The 27,550-nt window shown below is 53.8% G+C and overlaps 16 protein-coding genes across 26 annotated transcripts; 8 read left to right on the plus strand and 8 right to left on the minus strand.

The window, feature by feature from the left end:
- Positions 1-324: 324 nt before the first annotated feature.
- On the plus strand, positions 325-1,620 carry KVP18_004149 (uncharacterized protein; the record flags this gene model as incomplete). Its single annotated transcript, XM_067956496.1, has 1 exon — positions 325-1,620. The coding sequence occupies one exon, from the start codon at positions 325-327 to the stop codon at positions 1,618-1,620; it is 1,296 nt and encodes a 431-aa protein (XP_067809052.1).
- Positions 1,621-1,808: 188 nt separating this feature from the next.
- Positions 1,809-5,405, minus strand: KVP18_004140 (uncharacterized protein; the record flags this gene model as incomplete). 5 transcript variants are annotated; one of them, XM_067956482.1, is made up of 9 exons in its annotated part: positions 1,809-2,303; positions 2,333-2,343; positions 2,373-2,658; positions 2,688-3,031; positions 3,058-3,428; positions 3,456-3,612; positions 3,639-3,648; positions 4,013-4,318; positions 4,347-5,405. In XM_067956482.1, 9 exons carry the CDS (start codon positions 5,403-5,405, stop codon positions 1,809-1,811), a joined length of 3,039 nt encoding a protein of 1,012 aa, XP_067809039.1.
- Positions 5,406-5,433: 28 nt separating this feature from the next.
- KVP18_004151 (uncharacterized protein) lies at positions 5,434-5,999 on the minus strand (the record flags this gene model as incomplete). 2 transcript variants are annotated; one of them, XM_067956501.1, is made up of 2 exons in its annotated part: positions 5,434-5,949; positions 5,979-5,999. In XM_067956501.1, 2 exons carry the CDS (start codon positions 5,997-5,999, stop codon positions 5,434-5,436), a joined length of 537 nt encoding a protein of 178 aa, XP_067809057.1. The 2 variants fall into 2 exon arrangements, with proteins under 2 accessions (XP_067809057.1, XP_067809056.1); XM_067956500.1 differs by having other exon boundaries at positions 5,434-5,985.
- A 91-nt stretch (positions 6,000-6,090) lies between these two features.
- On the plus strand, positions 6,091-7,389 carry KVP18_004157 (uncharacterized protein; the record flags this gene model as incomplete). Its single annotated transcript, XM_067956510.1, has 1 exon — positions 6,091-7,389. The coding sequence occupies one exon, from the start codon at positions 6,091-6,093 to the stop codon at positions 7,387-7,389; it is 1,299 nt and encodes a 432-aa protein (XP_067809064.1).
- A 563-nt stretch (positions 7,390-7,952) lies between these two features.
- KVP18_004167 (uncharacterized protein) lies at positions 7,953-9,194 on the plus strand (the record flags this gene model as incomplete). Of its 2 annotated transcripts, none has more annotated exons than XM_067956523.1 (1): positions 7,953-9,194. In XM_067956523.1, one exon carries the CDS (start codon positions 7,953-7,955, stop codon positions 9,192-9,194), a length of 1,242 nt encoding a protein of 413 aa, XP_067809076.1. The 2 variants fall into 2 exon arrangements, with proteins under 2 accessions (XP_067809076.1, XP_067809077.1); XM_067956524.1 differs by having other exon boundaries at positions 8,040-9,194.
- A 61-nt stretch (positions 9,195-9,255) lies between these two features.
- KVP18_004155 (uncharacterized protein) lies at positions 9,256-10,818 on the plus strand (the record flags this gene model as incomplete). The annotated part of the gene is made up of 1 exon (XM_067956508.1): positions 9,256-10,818. One exon carries the CDS (start codon positions 9,256-9,258, stop codon positions 10,816-10,818), a length of 1,563 nt encoding a protein of 520 aa, XP_067809062.1.
- A 25-nt stretch (positions 10,819-10,843) lies between these two features.
- KVP18_004152 (uncharacterized protein) lies at positions 10,844-11,116 on the plus strand (the record flags this gene model as incomplete). The annotated part of the gene is made up of 1 exon (XM_067956502.1): positions 10,844-11,116. One exon carries the CDS (start codon positions 10,844-10,846, stop codon positions 11,114-11,116), a length of 273 nt encoding a protein of 90 aa, XP_067809058.1.
- A 25-nt stretch (positions 11,117-11,141) lies between these two features.
- On the plus strand, positions 11,142-13,190 carry KVP18_004139 (uncharacterized protein; the record flags this gene model as incomplete). The annotated part of the gene is made up of 1 exon (XM_067956478.1): positions 11,142-13,190. The coding sequence occupies one exon, from the start codon at positions 11,142-11,144 to the stop codon at positions 13,188-13,190; it is 2,049 nt and encodes a 682-aa protein (XP_067809035.1).
- A 109-nt stretch (positions 13,191-13,299) lies between these two features.
- Positions 13,300-13,870, minus strand: KVP18_004161 (uncharacterized protein; the record flags this gene model as incomplete). Its single annotated transcript, XM_067956515.1, has 2 exons — positions 13,300-13,714; positions 13,743-13,870. 2 exons carry the CDS (start codon positions 13,868-13,870, stop codon positions 13,300-13,302), a joined length of 543 nt encoding a protein of 180 aa, XP_067809069.1.
- A 177-nt stretch (positions 13,871-14,047) lies between these two features.
- KVP18_004141 (uncharacterized protein) lies at positions 14,048-17,483 on the plus strand (the record flags this gene model as incomplete). Of its 3 annotated transcripts, XM_067956485.1 has the most annotated exons (2): positions 14,048-15,975; positions 16,004-17,483. In XM_067956485.1, the coding sequence occupies 2 exons, from the start codon at positions 14,048-14,050 to the stop codon at positions 17,481-17,483; spliced, it is 3,408 nt and encodes a 1,135-aa protein (XP_067809042.1). The 3 variants fall into 3 exon arrangements, with proteins under 3 accessions (XP_067809042.1, XP_067809043.1, XP_067809041.1); XM_067956486.1 differs by lacking the exon at positions 16,004-17,483 and having other exon boundaries at positions 14,264-15,976; XM_067956484.1 differs by lacking the exon at positions 14,048-15,975 and having other exon boundaries at positions 16,020-17,483.
- A 125-nt stretch (positions 17,484-17,608) lies between these two features.
- On the minus strand, positions 17,609-18,599 carry KVP18_004153 (uncharacterized protein; the record flags this gene model as incomplete). Of its 2 annotated transcripts, XM_067956504.1 has the most annotated exons (3): positions 17,609-18,145; positions 18,172-18,548; positions 18,578-18,599. In XM_067956504.1, 3 exons carry the CDS (start codon positions 18,597-18,599, stop codon positions 17,609-17,611), a joined length of 936 nt encoding a protein of 311 aa, XP_067809060.1. The 2 variants fall into 2 exon arrangements, with proteins under 2 accessions (XP_067809060.1, XP_067809059.1); XM_067956503.1 differs by lacking the exon at positions 18,578-18,599 and having other exon boundaries at positions 18,172-18,429.
- A 75-nt stretch (positions 18,600-18,674) lies between these two features.
- On the minus strand, positions 18,675-19,619 carry KVP18_004165 (uncharacterized protein; the record flags this gene model as incomplete). Its single annotated transcript, XM_067956521.1, has 1 exon — positions 18,675-19,619. The coding sequence occupies one exon, from the start codon at positions 19,617-19,619 to the stop codon at positions 18,675-18,677; it is 945 nt and encodes a 314-aa protein (XP_067809074.1).
- A 790-nt stretch (positions 19,620-20,409) lies between these two features.
- KVP18_004144 (uncharacterized protein) lies at positions 20,410-20,976 on the minus strand (the record flags this gene model as incomplete). Its single annotated transcript, XM_067956489.1, has 1 exon — positions 20,410-20,976. The coding sequence occupies one exon, from the start codon at positions 20,974-20,976 to the stop codon at positions 20,410-20,412; it is 567 nt and encodes a 188-aa protein (XP_067809046.1).
- A 3-nt stretch (positions 20,977-20,979) lies between these two features.
- Positions 20,980-21,291, minus strand: KVP18_004158 (uncharacterized protein; the record flags this gene model as incomplete). Its single annotated transcript, XM_067956511.1, has 1 exon — positions 20,980-21,291. The coding sequence occupies one exon, from the start codon at positions 21,289-21,291 to the stop codon at positions 20,980-20,982; it is 312 nt and encodes a 103-aa protein (XP_067809065.1).
- KVP18_004163 (uncharacterized protein) lies at positions 21,223-27,534 on the plus strand (the record flags this gene model as incomplete). 2 transcript variants are annotated; one of them, XM_067956518.1, is made up of 4 exons in its annotated part: positions 21,223-21,297; positions 21,326-22,495; positions 22,526-26,684; positions 26,714-27,534. In XM_067956518.1, the coding sequence occupies 4 exons, from the start codon at positions 21,223-21,225 to the stop codon at positions 27,532-27,534; spliced, it is 6,225 nt and encodes a 2,074-aa protein (XP_067809072.1). The 2 variants fall into 2 exon arrangements, with proteins under 2 accessions (XP_067809072.1, XP_067809071.1); XM_067956517.1 differs by lacking the exon at positions 21,223-21,297 and having other exon boundaries at positions 21,428-26,731.
- KVP18_004164 (uncharacterized protein) lies at positions 27,155-27,334 on the minus strand (the record flags this gene model as incomplete). The annotated part of the gene is made up of 1 exon (XM_067956519.1): positions 27,155-27,334. One exon carries the CDS (start codon positions 27,332-27,334, stop codon positions 27,155-27,157), a length of 180 nt encoding a protein of 59 aa, XP_067809073.1.
- Positions 27,535-27,550: the final 16 nt, after the last annotated feature.

The following is a 27,550-nucleotide window of genomic DNA, read 5'->3' on the forward strand; positions in this document are numbered from 1 at the left end:
ATCTGAAAAACGACATACAAAGCTTTATGGGCTGGCTGGCTACCAACGCTGCGTTTGGTGAGCACCTTGCTGATTTGATATAGGTGCATATGTGCTGGCGGCTACGGTGCCAGCTGAGTACCTTCCCTTTTCGCAGACAGCGGTACTACGTGACAAGTGAGCACTCGAAGCTGACTAAACGCAGGTATTGGCTGTATTTGCTCCCGTTGATGTTACTGAGCGCGCTGCCTCCTATCGGAGTCATTGTGATTTCGTGGTCATGGCTATCATTGCCAAGACGAACGCTAGATTGATGCACTGTGTAATCTGTATTTACGCCAAACCATGGGAAGTGAGACCAGGGAGCAAGACCGTCGAGCTAGAATTCTGGAAGAAGTGGCTCGGCGTCGTCTGGCCAACGAACGTGCAGACATCGCGAAAACGCACTCATTCTGGGCCACTCAGCCAGTGCGGGTTCGCAACCCGCAGCTCGACGACCTGGAGGCTGGAGGCGCTGTGGTTCCGCAGACCGCGGCAGATATAAGCTTGACGCCCGTCGAACTGCCCGCCAATGACCGATGGTGTGTGCTGGACATCGCCGACCCGGGCCAGCTCGACGAGCTGTACGTACTGTTGAAGGAGCACTACGTGGAGGACACTGATGAAATGTTCCGGTTCGACTACTCCAAGGACTTTTTGCAGTGGGCTTTATGCCCGCCAGGGTATAGGCCTGAATGGCATTTGGCTCTGAAGGACGCGGATGAAGTGTTGAAGGGGTTTATTTCAGCCGTGCCAGCCAACGTCGTTGTACGCTGTTGTCGCGTTCCTCTCGTAGAGGTCAACTTCCTGTGCGTCCGGAAAGACCTCAGGGCCCAAAGATACGCTCCGTTGTTGATTCAGGAAATCACACGTCTGGTCAACTTGCAGAACGTATATCAAGCCTTGTATACCAGTGGCACCGTCATCCCAAATCCAGTCGGATCGTCCACCTACTTTCACCGTACTCTGAACCTTGGCAAGCTCATCGACGTCGGGTTCACTAGGGTGGACAAGTCCATGACCAGGGCACATGCCGAGAAGAAATTCCGAGTCCCCAACTGTTCGCTTAGCTATCGTCCGATGACTGAGGCAGACGTGGAGCCCGTGAGGCAACTCCTACAGAAGAAGTTCACGCGGGAAGCCTTCGTAGCTCCTGAGGGGGAGCCGTTTCCCGCCAACCTCGAAGGTTGCAAGCTGTATCCAGAGTTCACGAAGGAGGAGGTGGCTCACTATCTACTCCCTAGAACCGGCGTCATTCTCACTTACGTCCGTGATGAAGCGGACTCGGTGGTAGACGTGGTTTCGTTTTACTCATTACCTTCGTCGGTCTTGAAGCACGCTGAGCATAGCCACGTGCTCGCGGCCTATTACTACTACTCAGCGTCCACGGTGCTGGACCAGAAAGCCTTGCTGAGCAGCATGGTTTATCTCTCGAAAGCAGCAGGATTCGACGTCCTCAACGTTCTGGATTTGGGTGATAACGACCCTGAAACACTCCGAGACTTGAAGTTCGGTCGGGGAGACGGCACGCTTCATTATTACCTATACAACTGGAAGTGTCCTGACCTCACTCCCCAAGACATCCAAACGATTCTCGTGTGAACTGCTCCACTCCGAATGAAGGACTGTCTCTGGCACTGTTACCACCACGTCCTCGGACACTGGTGGCGCCAAGTGCTCTCTTTCTGCTAGCTTTCCAAGGACCAGCCTTCGATGATACACCATAAGACACAACACAAAGATGCACCCAGTTTCCAGGTAGACTACGACGACTGTGGTAACTGAAATCCCTAAGCCTCACAGCCTAGAAAAACGTCGCCGGGATTGGCGCCGGTGGCCAGCAACGCCACGCACACACCCAGCGAGACGAAAACGGCGGACGTCAACCCCAAGGCCAACGTTGGCGTCCAGACCGACACATCATCTCGGCCTCTCCGCTGCAACATGCGGCCTATCACACGAAGGAGCTCGTCCTGCAGAGACTGCGGCGGGTCAGAACATGCCCATAGCAGTGCGGCGTCCGGCTCATCTTGCAGTCGGGCGAGCCCCGTCTTGCAAACGCCACACGAGAGCGGATCGACGCGGTTTTGACCGAGCAGTCGCGAGCGAAGCACGGCTAGCTTCTGTCGTCGGCGCCACCGAGTCCAGCACCTCTGATGTGCACACACGCTGCACTGCGAACAGGCGGATAGAATGTGGTTCAGTTCGATGTCAGAGTCTCCCAGGCATATAAAACAGGAGGAAGCCGTGTCCATTAGGGTTTGATTAATGCTCTTAATAACGTCCTGAATACACAAATTTGGAAGAGAGTGACGCCTGCAGCATCTGAGTCGGAGTAACAAACCTTCACTCACACTCTGAAACCGCCAGATCTCTTGCCGAGATATTCCATTTTGAAACCACGCGGTACAGAGCCCTTACAAACAGCCGCCACGCCAGCACCAGCGTTACCACGTTGTAGTTCCCCTCGAATCGGCGGTGTACGGCAACGATCCCTCCAGGCTGAGCAATGACAGACGTGATCATCAGGATGCCGTTGGCGGCAATTTGCACCTTGTCATCGTGGGAGCCGATCAGCATAAGACATCCAACGAAAAACAGACCGCTCGAAATTAGCAGGGATACTCTCAGCGTTAATAGCTGCGTCCGAAGTCGCAGCCAACACCTACTACCTCATTCATCTCATCCCACTTTTCTCGGAAGAACAAAAAGTGTTGCGTGTCCGCGCCGCGGATGGCAGTTAGGTTAGGTGGGATTGCCTTGCGCTTGGGTCGGTCGCCAAACACCGGATGCGTGCGATTCCGACCTTTGGGCTGGGCTAGATACCACGCCACCAGCGACCCAAGCAGCCCTGACGTCATTGCCAACACCGCAGAGACGTTATCCTCAGGGTCAGGCACCGCAGTTGGTAGTGCACCAACTTCCATAATAGTGACGACGACCGCGATCGATAGCGCTGCAATTCGCTCGCCTCGGGATGTTCGCGTACCGACCTCCTCGCACGACACCACGACTGTGTGAGCTGGAGGAGCATCTTACTGTGGTTAAGCATTTCGTCGTGTCCACGGCCTACATCCTTCTCCCCTCCGTACAGCGTAAGCAGTGCAGCTTTGGCCTCCAACCCCTTCCTTTGACTGATTAGCAGCCTCGGCGACTCTACCTTGTTCAGCAAGTACAGCATGTAGGCTCCCAATGCGAGCACTACCTGGAGTAGGTATACAACCAGTGAGCTGGGCACATCAGTTCTATGCTCCAGGAGCATCACCAGGAAGCTTTGAAAAAGGGTAATCGCCCGCTCCACAGCGAAAAACTCGATAACTGTCCGTGAGATACGCTCTGGAGGCGCGAGGTCAAGCACGTAAAGCATCGTGACTGAGGAACCCGCAGAGAGGACCAGCTGTGCCACTATTCTGATTCAATAAGTGCCCGAGGCCCACGTAAGTATGAAGAAGAAGGAGTCGTCGTGGAAGAGCGCAGTTATCGAGGCCGCAGACAGCAATGCACCGCCTACAGCAGAGTGCATCAGCGCTTTTCGGAACCCGATTCTACTGGCGACAAGAACCCAGAGGGCTGAGCTGAACACCGCAGCCAAGTCTGTGTGCGGTCGTCGCCACGCCCACCAGCCACGAACTCAGTCCACCAAGGCAGGTCGACATCCTTGGGCACAATTGAAGACGCAGCGAAGGCATGACAGCCAGAGGCCACGAGAAGATACCAGTGGCCGGGTCCGAGGCCATAATGGTTGAAAACGTCGTCCACGTCAATTTCGACAGGACGTAGCGAACCCAGATTACATCCAGCTTACACACCTACCACTGAATAATTTACACTGCTCATCAAGGGAACTCCCCTATTATCGGGTTTGGGACCACAAGGCAACGACGCAGGCGTCGCAAAACCACAAAGTTGAAACAGATGAAGGAGGGGACCACTGAATGAATTGATGCCGTAGAGCCCTACGTAGCAATGGTGGCAGAGGGAGGCTCGTACTCACCAAGGCCCAAAAGATGACATATTGCACTTGAATGGCGGATGAAACAGCTAAGAAAAAGACAGACACTCTCCCAGCAGCGCACCAGGCGGCCAGCTCGTCCAACACCACCGTTCCTAACAACGAGGGACCGCATGAGCAGAAGACCACAGTCAGCGTGAAAGACGAGGTCGACTTGACGGGCAAGTAAGCAAGCGCGAGGGTGGAAGTCATAGTGACGCCCGCCAACACCAGAGGATACACGTCCTTTGTAGCCATTCTCACGTTGAGACATTGGTGTTTGCGGTTGTGGCCTCCTTGAACGGCGGTCTGCGTTAAGACGAATCTTCGTGGCTACGAGGTGTTTCGGTATTTCCGGCTTCGGATGGTTCATAGCGGCTTCAGAGTCGTCGTCGGCTTCCAGCGGCGGAGGATTCATTACGATGGCACTCACGAGGTACCCAAACATGCACGCGGTCCGGAAGAACAGTTGGGACAGGATAGAGACGCCGAAGTCGGGGTTCGTAACCTGTCCAGTGCCTGTGAAGGGTATAATCAGACACGCGGGAAGCAGCTGTATCAGGTCAAGCGTCTTCCAGGCCATTTCTCGCCGGGAGTGTGGTGGGCCTACGCGCGAGTCGAAGTCGCAATCAGCCAGCGCCCGAACCAGATTTTGGTCCCCAGAATAGAGAGACAGCAGGCTTTGCTGTGCCTCCAGATGTCTTCCTCTCCGCGCGAGCCATCGAGGTGACTCAGCCCCTACAGTAAAGATTCCGATGTAGGCAACCGAGCTCATAGCTGCGAGCGTAAAATCGGAGAGAGTCAGCCAACTGCTGTCAAGCGTGGGAGTCAGAAGTATGGCCAAGACATGGAGGAGCGAAGCCATGGTGGTGACAAGCAGCAGCAAAAATAGTGCTCTTGCGCGCTTATGACGAGGACTGATCTCCAGCAAATACGTGACCCCCACCACTAATCCTGTCGAGAACCCAAAATAGCTGACGACGACCAGAGCAAGATACATCACGTAGTCCGTCGCGAATCCCGCCGAAACCACCATGAACGTTCCGAACATCAACGGATGGAGCAGAGCCACTCTTCTTCCGGACTTGTGAGCTAGGAATGTCCAACACGACGATCCCAGCAGCGAGCAGCACAGCGCAGCTACATCCACCATCACTACATTGATGTCTTGGTTCGCGAGCATGGGGATTGACTCGAACCTAAAGTACCTGCCAGTGGAGTAGCTCGTTCCACAGGTGCACGCTAACCCTAATGAGCAGATAAGCACGAGGTGGTTGCATTCCAAGCCAAGTTTGTCGAGAAAGAAGTCCAAACTTACACTGCCTCCTGGGTCTTGAGCTGAGCTGTTTTCAACGTGGTGGGAGCCTCCTTCATCTGAGGACAAGAACGTCTCCATTCACAACTATTGGGTGGAATTATGCTATTCACGCCAACATGGCCGTCTGCACAGCTTTGGACTTCTCACTCCCCATCAGCACTTCCACAATTCTGAGCGCGAATTGAATCGCTGTACCCGGCCCCTGGCTTGTAATCATTTGCTGGTCCACGACCACCTTCTCATCCACTGGAACGCTCAGCTTGGATTGGAAACTAGGGTAGCTTGTGGCCTTAATGCCGTCGAGCAGGCCGTGGCTTTGCAGAACGACTGCGGGAGAGGCGCAGATGGCGGCTATGAGCTTGCCGGCGGCCTTCTGCTTGGTCAGCAAGTCCTTCAGAGGTTTCGAGTCCCGAAGGTGCTCAGCACCAGGCATGCCCCCAGGCAGTACGATGACATCATACTCATCGTACACCTCATCAATAAGAAGATCTGCGACAAGCTTGGCTTTGTTTGCAGCTTTGACTTCTTTGGTTTTCTCAACGCTGACGAACGTCACCGTAATTCCCCCTCGATTGAGCACGTCTGAGGTGGCTACTGCCTCCAGTTCCTCTATGGAATTCGCCTGCGTCAGTCGTACCTTCCACCTCCTACGATGCATACCAAGGCTTTCATTGGAGTTTTGAATTTGCAAATATCATACTTGTGTTGGGGTTAGAAGGTGTGAGTAGACGAGGGCTCGACGATTTCAGGTATTTAATTTCACATGGCAGGACCTGCCCACACATTCGAAGTCGCGCGGCCTGACCATCAATCAGGCCCCTTGACTATCCGATTGAAGAGTCGGGGTCGGAAGATAGAGACCAACCAGAAAACACCCGTGCAGCCTGTTCAACGGGCCGCCCAAGATCGAGGGGCACACAGAAACGTCACGAGCCGTCAGAAAGCGCCGGAGAGACTGACCAAGGAAGCGGACGAGCCCGTTGAAGCGCCGGAGAGACTGACCAAGGAAGCGGACGAGCCCGTTGAAACGCGGGCCCAAGATATTTTCCAACCCCCTCAGAACATTGAAGCGTTGACCACCGCTAACATTGAGAGCATCAAAAAGATTCAAGAGAGCAAAGCGGCGGTCGAGCAGCGTCGTCGTGGGTTCGACTTCGTCGACAAGCAACGGGTTATCGAAGTGATGACGAAGCTGAACCCTGGTTTCGAGGGAGACCAGGAGCTCCTAGCAGAAACGTACCTGCGAGCTGTGAATGGCGAAGTGGACCCTGGCAGTTTGGTGGAACAGCTGCCGGCTGTAAATGAGCAAACTGTGGAAGTGGTGTCTCTAAAGGTCGAAGACCCACTTTTCAAAAAGCTCGCGCACAAGCACACACACAACCTGGAGATTTACCGCCCTGACGGCACCGTGTCCGTTTGCAGGTGTGTCGACGTGGTTGAGAACCCCCGGATCAGTGTGCTCACTGATCTGATGATTCCGGACGAGTGCATAAGGCTGCTGGATCTCGCTGAATATGTACCATCTACAGTGCAGATGATCACAATGAAGACCCCCAAGCAGAATTTGCTTGAGGTGGCCACTCCCCAGGACAACCCCTCCAAATCCAGCCCTCCAGTGGTCTCAGCCGACAGACAGTCGCTGTCCGCGATTCTTTCTGATAGTGCTGCTGAGGGATTCGTCCGTTTACTGAAGGATCGCATCGCTAGCGTTTTCAAACTGCCCCGGGATGTGATGGAGAGAGTAGTGATCGTCCGCTACGACGACCAAGGTCAGTATCGAACTCACCACGACGGCCACTACCGCCAGGCCACAGTTCAAATCTGTTTATCGGAACCTGAGGCCGGTGGTCAAGTAGACTTTCCGGAATGCGGGTTCCAGATGAACCCTAGACGCGGTACCGCCATTATGTACCGCAATGTTGACTCCTCCCAACTGCCAGAGGACGCTCTTACGACGCCATGCATTCCGGAGATACGGAGTTTCAATGCCACGCTTCCGGTAACAGGTCAGATGTACGTGGCGTATTTTTTCTTTAGTGTTGTTCCTCAACCACAGCGGTAGAGTTCTCGTCTGAGAGCACTGACTTCGGCCAGCAGGCGCAGAATATGCGTTTGTTGCATCTGCAGTGTCCGGGTTCTCCGGATGGTCTCCGGGTCCTCTGGCTCACTGGGTTCCAAACTCCATGTGCATGGCAAGCGTCGTGGCCCGTCACTTGCTGGGAAGAGCCAATCGAACTCTGTCAGCTCACAAGGGTACGGTGGAAGCAGGTCCTCCAGCGTGTGTCGGTGTGAGGTCTCGGACTGTTCGATACTGGCCATTTTGGCTGTGGAGCACACAATTTCTGATGCGGTGGATCGCCCTGCCCGTTGTTGTCCTGAGCTGGACCCCACTGGGGGACCCATGGTCTCCCGTCTCCAAAGCACACAAACCGTCAGCCGAGGCTCTGCAGCGGCTGGCTGAGGTTCGACGTACGCCTGCAGGTACGTGTGACTTGAGCGAATCTTTCTGGCGTAGCCTGGTGAGCGATCTGACTGAGGTGGAACAATATTTCTCTTCTCGACGTCGACCATGATTCTCATGATGCAATGTTACACAGACTTAACGAAAAACTCTAAATACTGGTGATGAGCACAGCAGGGTCGTCATTTATCTCAACGAAGGAGAGCGAGACGTCTTCCACATCCACGGCCTACTACACTTCGTCTTCGGATATGAGGCTCATCAAGGCCTACACGTTCACAGGAGCCATGTCATCCGTTTTGATGTTCAACATGCTCTTGAACGCTGCCGTTCCATTCGAGACGGTGATATGGGAAGGGGTCACGCTGTCGGTTTGGTTGAACGCATGCTTCATGATGGCAGTCTTTATAACTGCCGTCGTGTGTGTTGCGTCACCAATGCTGTCGACGAAGAAGTGTATCCCTCACGTTGCAAATGCCGTGTCCATTGCCGGTGCGGTCCTTATCGCGCTGGTAGCCCAGCTGTTCCCGTCCACAGATGCTCCCCAATGGGTGATTGTCGTACTCCCCGCCTTCGCAGCAGTGATGGGCATTGGCTCTGGACTTCAACAGACACACATGTTTAACATTTGTGCGTTGTGGCCCGAGGACATGATCATTTTGGCATCTAGCTCGGGAGGATTTGGAGGCATCTACTCCTTTGCGGTGTTCACGATTCTCTCCAATATTTTCTCCAAGAGTCTGTCGTCGCAGCAGTCGCTGGTGTGGGCTCAGTTCGCATTCGGAATGGTCGTCCCGTTGCTGAATTCCGCTATCTGGTTTATGCTGGCGCCAAGAGAGGTGACGAGCCGGAGCCTCGCTAAGTTGACTGATGAACAAGTCAATGTCATGGAGGAAGGCGAGGTCCTTGTGGCGACAAAGAAGTGGCATGAACTGCTAAAGGCGAACAGCCTTAGTCTTTTCAACGCTGTATTCGTGCTGATTGTATCATTCAGCCTCTTCCCCGGAGTGGTACCCCTCAGCTTTGGCTACAGCTACACGTGGACGTCCGTGTTCATTGGGCTGTGGCAGGTGCTGGACACAGTTTTCCGGTATATTCCAGCCTTTGGGTGGTTCCCGAAGCTGAATCGAACTTTCTGGCTGCTGCTGGTTCTCGTTCGCGTCGTGCTCTTCATTCCATTATTTGTGGTTCCGATGCGAGGCAACATGCTGCCGGAATGGGCCATGGTGATTGGCTTTGTCCTGTTCGTTGCTACGAACTCCGTTACCGCGACTGTGATGAACCACGACTTTATCGTACGGGTAGACACGCCGGCGGATATTAAGCTAACTGCCGGTCTGCTTATTGCCGGCTGCAATGGTGGCGTGTTCTTGGGTTCGTTGATTGCGAATCTTTATACGCTTTGATTTCCTCATGCGAATTTTTCTGTAACACAATTTGGGTCTAACGTCGAATTATACGTGTGCAATGAGCTCCTCTGATGGCGCATCTTCGGATGGGTCTGACAAAGGTGTGTCAGGCGGACTCGGTTGGTTCCTACGGAAGGTGTTGCTCTTAAACCCCAACCTTCCACCTTTTGGTCAGGCTTCCGATGTTATGGCAGCTGGTGGAGACTTCGGTGAGGACGAAGAGCATGATGCACAGCTTAGAGAGCTAGAGTTATTGGCAGAGGGCGAGACGTTCACATCCAACATCAGCATCGGAGGGCGACTCGCCACGTTTCAGGTCCGGTGCATCAGTAACCCCTACCGTGCTATAGCGATATTTGGCACGGACGGCAAAGAGCTCCGACATCTTCTAGCACAGAAAATTAAAAGCATGAAGCTCAACGGAGCTCAAGTTGACCTCGTACTCAGCTCCGTAGGCGGCGACGAAAGGGTTGTGCTGTTAACTCTGCGGTTCATGCAGCTAACTGATGCCAAAAAATTTGCAAAGGACATTGAAAAGTTCCTTAAGGTACCCAGATCAGGAGTAGAAAGCGCTCCTCAAGATGGTGGTCAGCCCATCGCTGCCGAGGCTATGGATGCCGCAGCAGCCGCGGGTTTTCCTATTAGAGCACTGGGTCACTGCGCTGTCAACAATGACCTCACCTGCCTTGACGTAATGGAGGGCAGTCGTGGAGTACCAATCAAGGGGGTGATTTGGCGTGTATCCAAGGACCCAGGGAGAATGCTCGAGGTGGAGACCTCGACAGTGCTACCTGTAGAGTTCCCTGCAAGATTGATCGACGCCTACTTCGACTCCTCTGACATGTCGCGTCTCCTCGAGCAAAACGTCTTGGAGGAGCATGTGGGACATTGCTTCCTTCTAGAGGCTGCAAGGACGTTTGACGGCCGGGAGCAGGTGTCTAGGTGCACATCATCATGTATTGGCCCGGCGATCAGCATGTCAGCCACGTGTGCTCAAATCTGCTCCCTGCCGGCTGTAGTTGTCGACGGCTCCATGCCAGGGGTGGATGTGCAAGGTCACCTAGGGATGGACGTTGAAGGAGCGGAGCTTGTGAGACTGCGGCTGCACATCTCAAGAAGTGGTATCTCCTTCCAGCACAACAAAATCATGAGCTCAGAGATGGGGTTCAATGAGTTGTACGTGTCGAGAAGAGCCAGCCATGAACGAAAAGACCTACTCATGATCCACCTTCCTGACCCAACTGAAGAAACAATCCGCGGCAAGGAAAAGGGTGAGGTCTGGTTCGCATTCGAGCCCACGAAGCTAGTAACTCTGTTGGTTCCCAAGAAACCCAATGACGTCATCTCGCCAAACGTACTGAGGGACATCCTCTTCCACGTGATTTGTTGGCATAAAATGCTCAGAGGAGTTCCGGACTGGGGCGACTTCTCCGTCGGGACGACAACCCCCTCTCTGAAGTTTCAGGAAAGTCTTACGCAGATGTGGAATAACACAACTCATTGGGAGTATCGGTACTGCCAACCAGCTGCCTTCGAGATCCAAGACATCGACGAGAACCTACCAGAAGAGCCAACGAAGCCTGAGAGTGCTGTGTCTTCCGCCTTGTCCTCCGACTCATAGTAACACGCACGAAAATAGACAAAAGATGGTCACTCCATACCGACCGCCAGTGTGTGACGAGTCCCGCGGCGAGGGCGAAGTTCTGCAGTTCGCCACGATGGTGCTAGCTCTCTACAGCATGCTGACAGTTAACAAGCTTGCCGCATGGGGCGTCCTATTCGGGATGGTAGCCAACCTCGTGCTGTCACGAGAAGGGCAAGGCAAGACTCCCTTCCATGTCTTGAGTCTGGGCCTGATGGCTGTGTCATCGGCGTACATGATCCCAAGGTTCACACAATCACCAGAATCAGCTGTGTAGTGTCGTGCATTAATTAATCAATTCGATGTTCTGGACCACTGCCCGTACGAACTGGGGCGAGGGTGATTTGGCGGACTTATTTGGGCCCACCAGAGACTCCGGTGCTCTCGAGGCCATGGTTGCCGAGGAGAAACCCGTGGAAGCGTTCCTGGAGGCTGATGTTCTCTCCGAACATGAGATCAAGTTTAACACCAAGCTGAAGGAGTACATGTGTAGAGAGGCTAGTCTCACTGGCCTCCTAGAATTTATCATTCGGGAACAGTCGACATCCGTTGCGGAACGATCATCTTTGTTCACCAAACGAACACTCTTCGATCGACCAGTGGAGCCAGCTACTCCATCTCTCACCCCGGTAGTTCCGTGGAGTTTGGTTCAAGACTCAGCTTTCCATCTTGACGCTGACCAGAAGCGTCGATTCCATTATCCACTGGTGGTTCAGAAGCTGCTTTGCTCCTCTAACACCCTGCAGGTTGCAATTGCCTTCTGCCCTGTGGCGATGGCCACTTTGTTTGACTTCTTCAAGACCGATGAGGAGTTGTCCCCGGTTCTTGCCGGCTACGTTTGCGCTGTGCTGCAAGCTGTTGTAAGCTGCAAAAGAGAAGTCGTGACTGATATCATGTGGGCGGATGAGTTCGTCAGATACCATCTGATGCGCCACGTTTACAACAGATCCGTGACGGAGCTCTTGAAGACGATTTTGATCCCTGAGAAGATGTGTGACTATTCCGCCGCCGCCATAGCCGCCGATGACACTATGCAAGCTTTACTACAATACTACGAAGGGAGCGCCACCGTACATGACCACCTCGTTTTAGACGCACAGGAGAACGCAGTCTACCTAATCAGGGAAATGCTCGTGAGCTCCACGTGTTCATTCTGGCCTGATTACATATCCTACCTTGTACAGGAGTCAGTGGTTGCGCGAATCATTGATGCTATGTTCACGATGGATCCAATGATCGTGACTGGCGGATGCCAACTGCTGGTGGAGATACTTGTTCAGTTGGACGTCTACAGCATCAATTCTGGTCGCGAGGCATCGGACACCCAATCGGATTTCGGGGACCCTCCGTCGTCAAGAGGCATCGTACACCCCTCACGGCTTGTCTCCCCAGCTGAGTTCGTGGACTCATGTATCGGACCCTTCTTCAGTCGCATCCTTAACTACCTTCTGCGACCGTTTGTTGTGGCGGCTCTCACCTTCAGAGAACGCAGACGGAGGAAGTCCGAGACAGCGGCGGCTGCTGACCCCTCATTGGCGCGGACTCCACTTACGCCAGGCCAGGAGAAACTCCTCGTGGTCCTGCCTCAAGACGGCTACACCTGGTTTACGGGGTTGCAGGTCTCGCCATGCAGTGGTCTGACGGTGGTTCAGCTGTCTAACGGGTCAAACCCAGTGGTCGGTCACGTACTGCTCGAGTTGCTGACTCTGATTCGAGCATTGATGCGTGTGTACGGCGCCTCAACATTCGACGAGGTCCAAGGTACTGTCCTTGAGTACGCTGTAATTTTGCTGTCCTGTCACCGCTGGTGTTCTTCACTGCACATTGCAGTGGGAGATATCATCCTAACGTCTCTTCAACGACAGGGAACGGTGGCTCTGAGAGCGCCAGAACTGCTGATCACCCGCACTTCGTTCGTGCAGGAGGCGACGGTTATCATTCGCCGACACCTCAAACTCCGCGGCAAGAAGGATATTGTCCAGCGGCAAGAAGAGCGAGCAAAATCCAAAACGGCAGCTCTATCCATCGTGGTAGAGATTCTGAAGGTGCTTAGCGAGACTGTCAGAGGAAGGCACGAGCTCCGAGAACCGTTATTGAGGGTCTGTCCCGAGTGGGACCAGCTAATTGCGCCTGAGCTCCGGCAGATCCACGAGGAGAGGTCGGTTCCATGTGGAGGCCTTCCTCCTTCAGCTATGTCCGAGCCGTACGGTTTGCAATCCGACGACGATGAAATCGTTCGGTTAAACCTGAAGGAGGATTCCACGATGCAAAGGTGGCTGGCCAGCAAGGGACAGGACGAGGATACTACTTCTATTATCTTCGAAGACATCGTCATACCGACGACGAGTTGAATATCGTTCGGCTAAAGACACTAGTAACATGCGGCTACACAACGAATCATCAGCTAAAGACATAAAAAATATGCGGCTACACAATGAATCTGCCACAAACAAAAACGGATTAGCACATTTCGTTCTGTGATCGGAGGTACTCGCCAGTGTCAGCCTGATGGATCACCACGGTGGCTTCGGACAGAGCGCCTCTCATGTCAGCAGTGGACTTGGCCGTGACTCCGAAGCCAAGAGGGATGTCGTTCATGTTCAGCACCACCACGCCTTGGTTCTGAGCGGTGTCCTCAGTTACACGGCCGAGGTGCCGTTTGACCACATGGTTGCCGTACAGAAAGGACTGCTCGCCTGGTTGCCGAAGCCAGACTTTGTGTTTGCCGTGCTGGGCAAGTAAGTCTGTCGCTGTGGCGTAAAGCCTAAAGTTGTCCCCTTTGGTGAATTTGCCAAGGAGGACACCCATCGCAACGACATTCTTCTTAGGCACACAGGAAGCTATTTTCGCCAAGTCTTCCCGACAGTAGTAAACTCTGAGTGAGACTACTGGAGCCCGCTCACTTTTGATTCACCAGTCGGAAGCAATGCTTTCCGTCAGGGCGATCTAGGAGGCTAAAGAGCTTGTCTCCCATGAACTTTGCCAGCTTTTCAAACACCTTTCGGGTTTCGGCCTCCTTTAGCACTCGCATTGTCAAATTGTCAATTAAACCCAAGGCGACTGCACGTTGAGCACCAGATGACCTTAAGAGGCGCCTCCAGAAGCCTCCAGAAGCCTCCGATCCCCAAACGTATGTCATCTCATGATAGGGACTTTGTTAAAGATTAATTGTAAAATTCATTTCCAACTGTAGTAATTCCAACTGTAAATGAGCCCGAGACATACCACGCGAAAATACCCTAAGAGGCACGCAAGGCGGGATGACGACAGTCCGTTGACGCCGCACCTGGCGAGCTCCAGACCGAATGTTTCACATTTGATCCGTAAGCTGAGCAATGCTGACAGAGCGGTCGAGAGGACGGCCTTTGATCGGCTGGCCACGAGGATTCCGGAGATGAACTCCCCATCGTCGCTGATATCCTTGATGCGGATCCCGAGCACTCTGAATCACAATGCTGAGTTCTCTAATGGTGGCCTCCTCTCACCCAAACCTTGGCGTTCCCCCATATCGAAGACGCTGAAGGACATGCTCAGTCCTAAAAGTGATGAGAAGTATACCTACAACAAGTACGTGTCTTTGATGCGGCTACTGTCAAAACAGCTCATCTCCCTTCCGAAGGTAACGAATTCGAAGGATCTAGCCATTGTTGCTTGGGCCTGCGGACGCTCTAATTTTCAATGCGACGCGCTGACGGATTGGTTGGTCGAAGGCATCCAGGAGCTTATCGAGCAGGATGTTGGTCAGATTCAAAACGCTAAGAGAAGGCAGGGAAGTCAGCGGGGGGTCTCGTTGAAATGCACGCCGGGACTCATAAGCTCCTTCCTCTGGTTCGTTTCCAAGCACGGGGTCACGGTCCCCAACCAAATTAATCTGGACCTGTGCTTCATAGCGGCACATCAGCTTCACTCCTTCAACGATCAGGATTTTACCACTCTGTACAACTCCTTGGCCCTTATGTCCGACGCCCTCCGCGGCACCGAGCTGACACCCAGCCAATCCAAAAGCGCGAAAAGGCTCGGAGAACTCTTGAGTCGAACTGCCCGCTTCGAGCCTGACGACAACCCCAGTGAAAAGAATCAGCGCGGGGCGATCTTATCCGCCTCCGAACTTCCCTGTGTCTATAGAGACAACAGCAATTATGTGTTGCAGGTCGTGCTCTACAGACTGAAGTCATTGGATGCGAGAAGGTTGGCAAATTTCCTTTGGGCTGCGACTAAGTGCACTGACTGGCTGGTGAGGTGCCCTGTGGTGGGCGTGCTGCTAATTGATCATCTGGTCCTGCCAAAGAACGTCAAGGGGTATAATGCCCAGCACTTATCGAACGTGTACTGGTCATGTGGCCAAATCCTAGGGTCTTCCGGTCCCCGCGACGAGGGTGCTTGCGCGTCCGAAATCGTGTACTGTTGTGAGGAGAGCGAGAGCTACCAGCAACTGACCGCCCCGTATGAGCGGGACACGATGAAGGTTGTGTACAACGCTGCAGACCTCAGAGTAGCTTTTTCCTACTTGTTTGACACTCTGACGAATCACGGCTTCCCTCCGCGTATCTATCAGTCTCTGTCGTGCCAGGGTCTAACTATTGTGTTTGCTGCTCACGCAAGGATCGGATTTCCGCCACCGCCAAAGCTACTTCGGGTGCTTTTCTCCCGGCTTATCACCGTCATGGGCTACCTCCACCACCAGCATATAGGACACATATGGTGGACCCTGGGCCAGCTGAGGCGTGTGCTAATCGAGTGGCTCAGCGGGAAGAATGAGAACGTGCCTCCTTCTGAGGTAGAGCACTTTGTACAGGCGCTGACTGCGGAATCCTTCAAGCGACGGGCCTCCCTAACTGTTATTCAGTGGGCGAATCTACTTCTGGGAGCCGGTGAACTGATTCAAATAATGCAGACGGCGGAGTCTGCGACGGTAAAAGACCTTGCAAACCACATTATGTCTTTTATCTACCCTGCTAGTGTGTCAGCAGCTTGCGGTCTCAAGCACCACGTTAGGATCGTTGGCGATATTGCAACTCGGTGTGATTCGCTTCTGACGGCATCGAACTGCATCGAAGGCATGGCTGCTGCGGGCTGGAGGCAAGATACCGTCCTTCGCGGCCTTTGCAAGTCCATAGTCCAATTGCTTGCAGAGTAGTGAGTCCCATGTCCTCCCTTCACTCAGCAACCCTGACCACCTCATGTCTCCTGTCGAACGTGACCACACTAGCCGGCTTCTTGGCGGGCTGGGCACGCTATGCAAGTTGGTGTGTGTTGAGTGGGCCTACCTGGGGAGGTTGGTAACTGAGGTCTTTAAGGCGGCCTGCGAGTGTATCTACCAGTCGATCCTGTATGGCGCCCATCAATCACCCTCCTTCGGAGCTACCTTCATTACCAGGCTGCTGCATGCGATGACAAGTGTGGGTTTCCTCCACACAGACTTGATCACGCATCTCACCCGCGTCCTCGGAGACAATCATAGACAGATCACCTCCAAAACCACCCCACGTCTGGAAGCCAAGCTCTGGGCTGCCGTCTTCTGGGCAGCTGCCAGGCTGAACCTGCAACCAAACCAGTCTCTGTTTACTCTGGGCCTAAACAGGCTGCTGGGATTCGTTGGCACCGATGCCAAATGGACTGAGAGTGCAGTGAACACCACTCTGTGGAGCCTGTCGATTGTCAACTATCGGACTATGAGCCCGGCGCTGGTCGAGGCAGTGGAGAAGCACGTGGGTAGGGCTCTGAGTTGGTTGGGAGGTGACCTGAAACCCGAAGAGGAGCAAGACTTGGAGATTCGGGTCGTAGAGGATGATTCTGAATCTGAAGAGAATCGTACGTTCCCGAAATCCGATGAGAATCTGAGATTCGCCTCCTTGAAGTGGGAAGGACAATCCCTCACAGAATCTGAGGTCTGTCATTGCAACCAGATGCTAATGTCGCTGATTTCATGGAAGCTTTTCCATCCGGAGTTACTCGAGTCTGTCCCGGAGCTCAGTACGAGCTGGTCGATATTTAGATCTCGAGGCATTGACAGTCGTCGGCCGTACGAAATTTCTCGATGTCAAGAGCTTATGGGCTTAGCACTCGAAACTCTCTTAGGTCTTCGTGTTGGGCGGCGTCCTAGGCGACGTCGCCGTCGTCAAGTGGATGAGCTCGCAAGGCCTGCCAGGCGTGGCTCCGACTGGAAGAGCCTCGACAGCGAGGTCTCCTCCGAATCTCTGGACGATCCGCTGTATCTGGAGCACCAAGTACCTGAGTTGGGCCTATGGTGTGATAGTATCCTGCCCTACTGCAAGTGTGACGAGAGAGAGAAGGAGGACGTCTGCAAAACCTGTGGAAAGTTGATGGGCCCGACTAGAACCAAAGGTCTCATCGTCGAGCTTGATGGCCCGTTCCATTACGTTGCCACATCAGAAGCACATGGCGTCGACTGGAAATCGTGTGATAACTTCGATGTGCTTCGGCGGCCACCCCAGGTTGTCAGCTTCAGAGGTCGCAACATTGTCGCCAGCGGCGGAACGCGCTGGAAGCACCAAGCTCTGGTCAAGGCTGGTTGGGACGTTATCAACCTGAACTTTATCGAGTTGCAATCCGTGGACATGGAGGATACTGAGACTTTAAAAACCTACATCCTACGCAGGTTCCAAAGGCTGAAAATCATCTAACCTGCGGCATCCGCCACGGTGAACCGGAAACTTTGAAAGCCTACAATGCAGGTTCATGCCCGACTTCACGTAACGCTACTTGTAACTATCCAACTGCGCGTCAGTATTCATGCTCTTTCACCCTGTTAGGCTTCGTTAGACTGAGCGGCTTCATCTTTGTCATCTCCTTCTGCTTCGCTTTTGGGAGGGTGAATGTCGAACTCCTCTTCGAGCTGCCGGTACTTTTTTATGCGACTCTTTACGCGCTCTGCGTCATCTTTGTGGAACTGCTGGAGAAGCTCTACCATCGACAGCTGATTCTGGTGATACTCCAGGAGTTTCGCAGGGTCAACGGCTTCTGCTTGCTTTTTCATCTTTGCCATAATGGACTTGGGGTCGTGTTTCTCGCGGTTCGCCTCTTGCATTAGGGCCTTGGTGTCCGGTGTGGTCTGGTGAATCACAACGATGGGAACTTTCAGATGCGAAGGATTAGGTACCTCCTTGACAATCTCCTCCTCCACGTCTTTCACTTGTTTGTCAATTTCGTCCTCCTCGCCCTTTATCACTCCGAGTGCGTCGTTTTCCTCTTCTGTTTTCTCGCCCTCGTCGTTTGCAGCCAAGCCAGAATACTTCAGAGAGATGTTGATGTTGTTCTTGCTTTCTCCTTCAGCGGCGGCCAGCGCCTGTATTTGTGTGTCTACGAGCTCACAGCTCGCCTCTTCTTGAGCATTCCAAACTCGTTTGCCATGGCTTCGATCTTCCCTTTCAGTTCCACCATTTGTGCGTTGCTTTCTCTGAAAAGTTGCATCATCTGGTCTTCCGAGGAGTTTGATGGAGCTCCTGCCTTGCGTTTACCGTAGTCCTTCAACGCCTCCATCGCTGCCAACTGCACTTTTTTGTCTTCTTCAGAAGCGTCGACGTCGCTCAGCGTTTGCGAGGCCAGGTCGTCCAGCGACTTGCTGTCCATCCTGGCCAACTGATCGACCGTAACACCTTGAGCATCCGCTATGGTGTTGATGAAATCTGCCGCAGACGCGAGCGACTGCTGATCAAAGCCCGCCGTTTTCAGAATCGTCCCGAGAACCTCTGGTATCACTCGCTATCACAGCCATCACCTTTCACAATTTTGTCAACCATTGTCAGTTGACTGCTTTCGTGCAGTCGCACGCTGAGGGCCGTTGAGAGCAGCACAAGCAACCGCATCGAAATACGTCACGGCCGACCACGTGCCAACTGGTCAACGAGTAGTGCCGCGCGGGCGTTGGCTCGCCTGTCAGCAGGCAGCGGATGCTCCTCTCGGTCGACTAGCTCCTGAACAGAGGAGAATATTGCTGCAGTGGACTGGTTCAACTTGCGGAGCTGGGCACGCTTTTCAAGCAGCGGGAGTCGTGTGTGATAAATCTTAGAGTCCACCACTTGGATGGAGTCCAGCACTGCTGATCGTTTGGCGTCATCTCGCCACTGGCGATGTAGGAATCGGCGAACGGCTTCATCGTCTACTGCGGCTATCCGAAGACCTGAGCAGGCGAAAGACAGCTCTTGCCTCCCCTGGCACTTGAATCGTCGGCGCTTCAGCGCTCGGGGTTGAATTACTGTGTTCACCGACACATCCGTGAGCTCGAAGGTCCACATCCCCAGCAGATTCTTGTAGTGTACTATGCGGCCTCCGAGATTCACGTGCCGAGAACGAGCGACATCATCTGCGACGATATGGCGTCGTAAACGTGTAGAGATGACCTCCTCGAACGCGGCCCACATAGAAGCCTCAAAGTCTTCGTCCACGTCCATGTCCCCCAATGCAAGGCCAAGAGACACTCCACATCCACAGTCTCGCCAAGCATTCACCCCCGAAGGACCCGTTAAGCTTGCGATTGGCAGCTGAAAGAAATTACGAGGAGAAGGCTCACCGGCCACGATTTCTTTCAACCGGACCGCGCCCTCCAGCAGCTCCACAGGCGACTCCTTGTCGAAGTAGAACTCCAGAAGAGGGTCTTCAGGCAATGGTACGGGGGACGATTCGCTGATTTCTGCTGGGCCTTCATCAAAACCTGCGCTACTAACCGCGGCCTCAGTCATTTCATCCCAGGACGTGTCATTCAATGGGAACTCCTCCCACATGTGTGAATCAGGATTGACTGTCAGAGTGGCTGCCGGCATTTATTCAGTATTTTACCTCAGTGGCAGCTCGTCCACAGAAGAGTGTAGCATGGTGTTCAATTGCGATGCAGCCGTTTTCACACATTTCCCCTTCAGAAATAAGGGTCACTCTAAGTGCGTAGAATCTTTGCCGGCACTCCGGCGCAACGAGAGTCGCTTGGTAGGCTATGAGTAACCACGCTGCCCGCCTCAACGATACAATTCTGGCCGATCGTCACGTCGGGAGGCACAGTGACATTTGCACCCAGCCAACAGTCGTTATCGATAAATATCGGCTTCGCCACTTGAACGGAAGATCTCTTTCGGCGATCGTAAGGACGGGTGGGAGTTGCCAGTGTTACTCCTGGACCAAAGAGTACGTCCCCTGCTGCGATATTGAAGGGGTAGTCCAACCAAAAAGGAGGCTCCTTGAAACCACGACTGGTGCCCAGAATTGGTGCATCAAGGCACGGCGGCCGTCATCCTCGTACGGCAGAGTGTTCAACTTCTGGCATAGTGTCTTAATTTCAAGTCGAGCCTTTGTCAATTCGTTATTGACAGGAATTCGTTATTGACAGGAATTCGTTATTGACAGGAGTGTGTTCCTGCTCATCTATCATTTTCGTCTTATTGTCCACCACCGATTTCGAAGACAACCTTCAGTTCGCCGGCCAGCCCTCCGTTTTGTCTCGCCAAGTTAGCCAGATTACCTCCGTTCATGATTCGACAGCCATCACACACATCACGCACACTCGTACGCAATTCGCGCATTCGCGCATTCACGCATTCACGCACTTACACAAAAGCGGCACTAGAAATAAGGGTCATTAATCTCACTCTGAGTGCGTAAAATTTTGGCCGGCACTCCGCCGCAAATAGAGTCGCTTGGTAGGCTATGAGTGACCACGCTGCCCGCCGCAACGATGCAGTTCTGGCCGATCGTCACGCCGGAAAGCACAGTGACATTTGCACCCAGCCAACAGTCGTTATCGATAAATATCGGCTTGGCGACTTCCGCTCCAGAAGATCTCTTTTGAGGATCGTAAGGATGGGTGGGAGTCGCCAGTGTTACTCCCGGACCAAAGAGTACGTTCTTTCCTATTGTGACGGGAGCCGAGTTGAGTATAGTGCACCCGTGGTTGGCGTAGAAGCCGTCCCCTGCTGCGATATTGAAGGGGTAGTCCAACCAAAAAGGAGGCTCTATGAAACCACGACTGGTGCCCAGAATTTGGTGCATCAAGGCACGGCGGCCGTCATCCTCGTACGGCAGAGTGTTAAACTTCTGGCATAGTGTCTTTATTTCACGTCGAGCCTTTGCCAATTCGGGATCGGCAGGACTGTGTTCCTGTCCATCTATCATTTTCGTCTTATTGTCCATTACCTATTCGAAGACAACCTTCAGTTCGCCGGCCAGCCCTCCGTTTTGTCCCGCCAAGTTAACCAGACTACCTTCGTTCATGATTTGACAGTCATCACACACATCACGCACACTTATGTACGCAACTCGCGCATTCACGCACTTACACAAAAGCGGCACTCGAATCGCCTCCTCGTGCGACAGGACAGAGGCATAAAACCTCAGAGCGCTGGTGCCGAAATAAATGTCACCGAGTAATTCAGTATTATGTCGGAAGCTGTCGCGGCGCTCGCAGGGCACTTTAGAACATCCGCAGGTTCTAATCTCATCGGGCATGCTCAGGTGAGTGATCTCTCCAGGAGTTAAGCAGTTCACGAGACCAAACCTCGACGTAGGCTACGATGCGGTGTCATTCAAGAGCTCGTTTTACGTTCTCCACCATGTGTTGCTGCTACCTCTAGGGACCACCGTCATGGACGTAGTAGGGTGCTCAGATGTGTGCGGACCGAATCAAATGGCTGTGGAGGGCTTCGTCCGTGCTGTTGGAGACCTTAACAAAGGATCACACGAAGCGGCAAGAACAGTCAAGTTATCAAGTATGCCGGGCAGTGTTCAGGACTCCGTGGTGCTGGTATCACCGAAGGCTGAAGGCGACGGTCACGTCTCAATGATCGTGGCAGACAAGATTGTTATTAAGGGTTCCTTTGTCAATCTGACCGTGCTGTTTTTTGGGTTGAAGGTTTCACCCGAGACGATACGCCCTCCAATTCCACGCTCGCTCCCTGCACTCAAAACCCTGCCACACGGCTTGGACGTCGAGGCGTTGGCGAGCATTGAAGGGGCCGCGCTGTGTGATCGTCCCTTCCTCCCCGCCACTCCCAACCAAGAGCTCGCCCGCGAACTGCTTGAAGCTCCACCAAGAACCCCTCCGAGTTCCCCGATTCCAGTTGTCCAATGCATGAGCTGCGTCCCTCGCCTAATCGCGGAACTCACCGCACAACTCGACCGAAGCTGCTCCGCAGGCGTGAAGTCAACCTTAGGTGACCTGCTGCTACACTCTGCTCCCCTCGACAGTCTCCTTGTAGGGCGCCTGGTTGACTTCTCCCTTGGGACTTTGGGAGAGGACTCCCATCAGTTCGAGCGTTTGGGCATTCTGTTCTCGTTGCTTCAGAGCAGAGCGTACCAATGGCAGGTTCCGTGCAGTGTGGTGCGTCAGCTCATGGCGCCAGTGATGCGTGTTCTGGCTTGCCGACGTAAGAGACCGCGAAGCGAAACAGAACCGAGAATCAGCTCAAGCCCTCCACCGAAGAAACTGGCCTTGCTCTGCCTGCACCTAGTAGTGTTGTGTTTGCAGCAGGCACGTTTTGCTGAAGAACTTGTATCGAGAGACGGAAGTGAGCCTGTGTACGAGAGTCTGTGTCGAGTTCTCCAGCGAAACTCAAGCATTCAAGGTCCGATGAGGGGCGCTATCCAAGCAGTGTTGCAGCGAGTTCGATGCTTCCTCACAGTTCGCAAGCTCAGGGAGCAGGTACAAGCGCCAGTGAGTCTGCATCGTGCTCATAGTACTCAGACGTTGGTCAAAAGTATGCTAGACTGCCTTTTGCATTCAAGGACGCTTCGTCAACACGGTCTACCTGTCGGATTCCATTCCTCCCTGAGAGCGGCTTGCTCAGCGCCTCTCGTTCAAAATTGCTGTGACAACATGGCAGTGTCAATGGACACTGGCGTTTTGCAGTCACTAGGGCTTCAGGTCGCCCGTTTAGAGTGGTCCGACCTAGATTACTGTGAAGCCTACCTCCAAGAATCTGGTGTCGTCCAAGACCTTGCAGACGCTGCCATGGTGTCCACTGACACGGACCTCATGAAGACGACAATCAAACTAGTTCGCTCACTGTCTGCATCGTTCCCTCTGACATTAACCACAATCCCGGATCGCGAAGCCCTGTCGGCCCGTTTGGACATGGGCGTTTTCGCTGAAGCACATTCCGTGGAGCAGCTGCAAGCAGAGCTGTATCTTCTCATTGGCGCCACCAACCAGGTCAGAGGGTTCACTGATAGGGCTCTATCCTCCGGCGCCATGAGCCATGTTGCCCTGCAGATGACGTTGTCAAGTGAGTGGGCCCCGCTTCTATGGTCTCGCGCCTTCTATGGAGCTGAGTTGCTCGCGCTGACGGATCTTCTGAAGTCTACAGTTGAAGAACTGGAGAACGAGCGAAACGAAGAGGCGGCATTCCGCTTGAAGGCTACTTGTCTGGCAGTTCTGGAGGTCTTATCTACAGTCTGGAAAGGCTCTCCTGACGTGCCATACGTGCACCCATTAGCCCCCATCGTCCAGACCCTGCTCGGACTGCCTGAGTGGGTCCTCGTGAATGTGAAGTCTTCCCTCGAAACCCTCTCGGGCCTACTAAAGGACGACATACTGTCAGAGGCTGTGAGGTCTGCACACCACCAAGTGTACGCGCTCGTACATCTTGTGGTTCCCAACAGCCCAGAACAAAGGGCATTCTGTCGACTTTCAGTCGAAACTCTACTCAGCGGCCTTAACTTGGACACATTACCTACCATACCGTGCTCTGTCTCAGAGGAGAACGATGAGAGTCTACTCACGCAGATGGATCCGTGGACTGATTCTGGTCCTGCTAGGCGGCAACTTCTCACCAACCAGCTGGTCGTAAAGTTCTGTTTGTCCGCTCTCTCGCACCTTAAGAAGATTGCTGATGCAGAGCTCACTATCAGTACGGCGGACGATCTATCAGGCGAAGTTCTGGTGGGGCGGAACCTTCCATGCTTCTTCCCATCCGAATTTGTGCCCAGCGAAGATACTGTGGCGCTCAACTCTATGCTCTTCACTCCGCCGTCGACGTTCTTGGATGCCACTGCTGGGTTTTGGAGGCAGGCGCAATCTGGAGACACCAGACAGAAGCTGCTGTGTCTGGGATCCGCGTTGGCCGCCTTAGAGTCCCCCTCATTCGCTGACGAGGCGTTGAATGACCTGTTCGTAATGAAGGGACAAGTATCCGAGTCTACTTTTCTACCGATTCAACGCCAGCTGATGCACTTATTGTGGGCCTTGTATGTCATCGAACCCGAGTCGAGCTCGATCCTTCCTAGTATCCACCCTGATGATAGCATCGTGGACCGACAACTGCTAACCCACGTTCCGTTCATTGGAGTTCTCGATTTTCTAGTCTTCGGTTTGGTCCGCAGTGTTCTCAATCCTAAAGCTCAGGAGCTCTACGTCGGCTTCATGGACTCTCTGGTGGCGGAGTACCACTGCCTGATTCCACAAGTTTTCCAGCGTATGATGGTGTTATGCACTACCTCCTGCCCGTTACGCCGAAGTGCTCTCCAAGTCATCCTCAAGATTTTGGAGTCGCCAGAGGCCATTCTCGTCATTCCGCCTTTCTATGGCCATCTTTGGAGGTTGATCCGTACGGACTGTGCGCCAGCCATTCTCCCGCAGTATCTTAGTTCCCTGGGCGAGCGTCGTTTGAAGGAGTCGCTCAGGGCGTCCGGCGCCTCCCTGACTCTTACTGCTCCTATGTCATTTGAGTATGACGAAGCTCGCGTTGTGTGTCTCTCAGGCGTAGGCCCGCCACCTCCGCCTCCACCACCCACAGCAGGCGCCGTGAAGGTTCCGCGTAGGCTCACCCGCAAAGACTTGGAGTTGCCGTCTTGGATTGAGCAGTGGGGCAGTCCAGAGGAGTCTGCGGTCTACCTCTGTCTCGACCTAGTTCTACCTCGAGATCGGGACCTGGTGGAGGATGAGACTCGCAGGCGGCTCTACCGACAGAGGCATGGATTAAAATGCGTCACACGGCCTGGAGAGGGTGCACTTGGGTTGATGTCGGCTAAATTTGGTACCGGGCTTCACGAGGAGTCAGTTTTTGTTACAGACACCCGCCGAAAGCAGATCTGGCCCAAAACTGCCGCTCCGTCGATGCAACCGACCGAGACCGACAGCAGAGGTCCCAGATCCATGATAAGGCTCAACCGCCAAACAGAGTACTGGGAGTCTTGGTCAGAAGTTGAGAAGCTCATTCGAGGGATTGAGGCTGAAGATCTCGGAGAAGATGACCTTACTGGTACCATCAAGTCCCTGCTCAGCGGCTCATCCGTAAACATTGAAGATCTGGCATCTCTGTTGTCTTTGTGCTCTAAGCTGAGCCTGTCGAAGAGGGAAGGCGATATCGCTTCGCTGATCCTGCAGAAACTGAACGCCATGTGGCATCTTCCGAGTGGTGAGTCGCTGCTGGCTCTCCTCGAGAAACAAACCAGCGCTATGTTCCGGTTGCCCTGCACTGCTGAGGGCGAAGACCCCGTCCACCAAGAAGAGTCGAAGTGCTTCTGGGACACGCTGCAGTTCGTGATGAACCAAGACACGCCCGCCTGTGCAGAGATCCTGAAAACCTCTGCAGCGCAGCTCACTATGCTGGCTAGGGGTATTCAGTGTGTGAAGCAAATTTTCCTGCCGCAGTTCGGACTTTCTTGTCCAACAATGGATCAGTTCGACCCTAGCGTCTTTCTTGAGAGCCTGCCGCCTATTCTCTCTAGAGATGCAGTCACCCGCTCCCGCTGGATGACAGCTGTGCAGACTTTCTTGCCACTGTTGGCAGTCATCTTCAGCTTCCTGGAGACCCACACCCACTACGTCACCCACATCGTCAGTACCTGTGCAATTCCGCCGCCGCCTTTGGCCTTCGGGGTTTTGAGGCTGATGCTGGAGGTGATGGCTGAGGTGGCGGATCTAGCACACGTGAGCCTGGCGCTGTATCTCTTCCTGGTTCTGGACGAGTCTCGCCCAGCAGTGGCACAGCCCGTATTTCCACTGGCCCCCCAGAGAGGGTTGGCTGGCTTCAGCGCACAATCCGACCCAGCTTCTCTCAAGATCTTGCGTTTCTTCCTCGAGACAGCCTGCCAAATAGTCTCTAGGGGGGTCGTCGCTCCGAGTCTTGGAGAGTTTGAGGTGTGCCACCAGCTGGATGTTCAGCGATCGTTCTTGGGATTGAAACAGGCATGTAGGAGCCTTCTTCTAGGATTGAACTCTTCTTTCCGGCTTCCTCTCTTTGTGGGGTTGTTTGAGCTGACCGAGGCTTCCTTGGACGACTTTAACCTGTTCCTACGGTTCATCGCGTCCAAACCTAAGACACCACACCATTCAAGAAACCTCAACGTGCACTGGGCTAGCATCTGGCGGTTCGAGGCTCTTTTGAAGAGGGCCCACGCCGTGCTTGTCTGGACGGGGACCCACGGTGCGGAGATCCCGCCGGACATGCTCTACGTGGCGTCCATGCTTGACTGGGACGTGCTACAATCTCAAAATATCTCCGACGACGACCTACGTCCACTTGTGGAAGATGTCTTGCTGGATCTGCAGCTTGCGGTGGTTATCGGCAACGCTATAGGCCTAGCCGTGCCGGACCAGTGCTTTGACTTGTTGTGTCAATGGAATTGGGACGTGCCGCCGCCGTACTCCTCGGTAGGGGACGTATACGGTGGTATCGGCAACGCGCAGTTCGAGTCCTCTGCGAATTTAGACGACTTCGGAGTTGAAGCGGTTACAGGCCTCGCAACCTTAGACACCAAGACACAGGCGTATGCCGACCCCCAACTGCAGCTTGTCGTGCAGGCATGTCAAGCACACATGCGAATCTTGCAAGCCTCCTTCGGCAAATCACGTGTAGATGCCATGCCGGCCCCCTCCATCCTTCTTCCGACCGTTCTTACAGGTAAGACTGCAAGAGTATACGTAACGCAGGCGGTGGCATTTCCATAAACCCCAAGTCTATAATCCGGAGGCCAAGACGGACTCTCGCACTCCCTGACATTTTGCCTGTGATTGTGAATACGTCGACGAAGCAGGTGCCTTCCTGTGAAGCTGGAAAGCTAACAGAAGAGTACTGGTGGGGAACCTGGCTGCTATCGCCTATGGCTGCGACCTGCCTCCCCCATGAAGCTACCAGCTTTGCCGAGACGTTAGAGAAGCTGAAAAGCGCTGCCGGGCACATGGTGGGTCCACTCGAGTCGAAACCCAAAATGCCTGACGTTCGGCATCAATTCTCCAACTCCACAAACCGTCAGGCCTTCAGCAAGCCCACTGTGGTGCATGGTCGTACGTTGAGTCGACATGTGGATGATTTCGAACCCAAGTCAGTCGCCAAGGAGCATCTAGTCCCTCACCCACCTTTACATCAGATGCCTAATCCAGCTCATCAGATGCCACCCCATCAAGCTCACCAGCCCCAGCCACCTCACCAGCCTCAACCACCCCACCAGCCTCAACCACCTCACCAGCAGCCTCAACCACCTCATCCAGCTCACCAGCCCTATCAAGCCCACCAGCCATATCCAGCAACGAGCCAGCCCCCTCCGCCACCATACCCGTCTGATCTTTCGTCAATACCTGTGATGGACGAGTTGATTATGGCTGGTAAAGCTCTGGGGATGAACGTCCAGGCCATTCTGATGGACCCGACGTTGCTTGTAAAACCTGAGGTGCTCGCTGGTTTCACAGAGCTCGTACGACAGAGGCCTCAGATCAAGGTACTACTCGAGAGTATGGGTGTCGATTTCAGTTAACCGAACAATTCAGTGA

This window comes from the organism of the source record quoted next (genome assembly GCF_019968955.1).
Source record: "MAG: Porospora cf. gigantea A chromosome Unknown PgA_NODE_38_length_58328_cov_340.763, whole genome shotgun sequence".
Taxonomy (NCBI): Eukaryota; Apicomplexa; class Conoidasida; order Eugregarinorida; family Porosporidae; genus Porospora; species Porospora cf. gigantea A.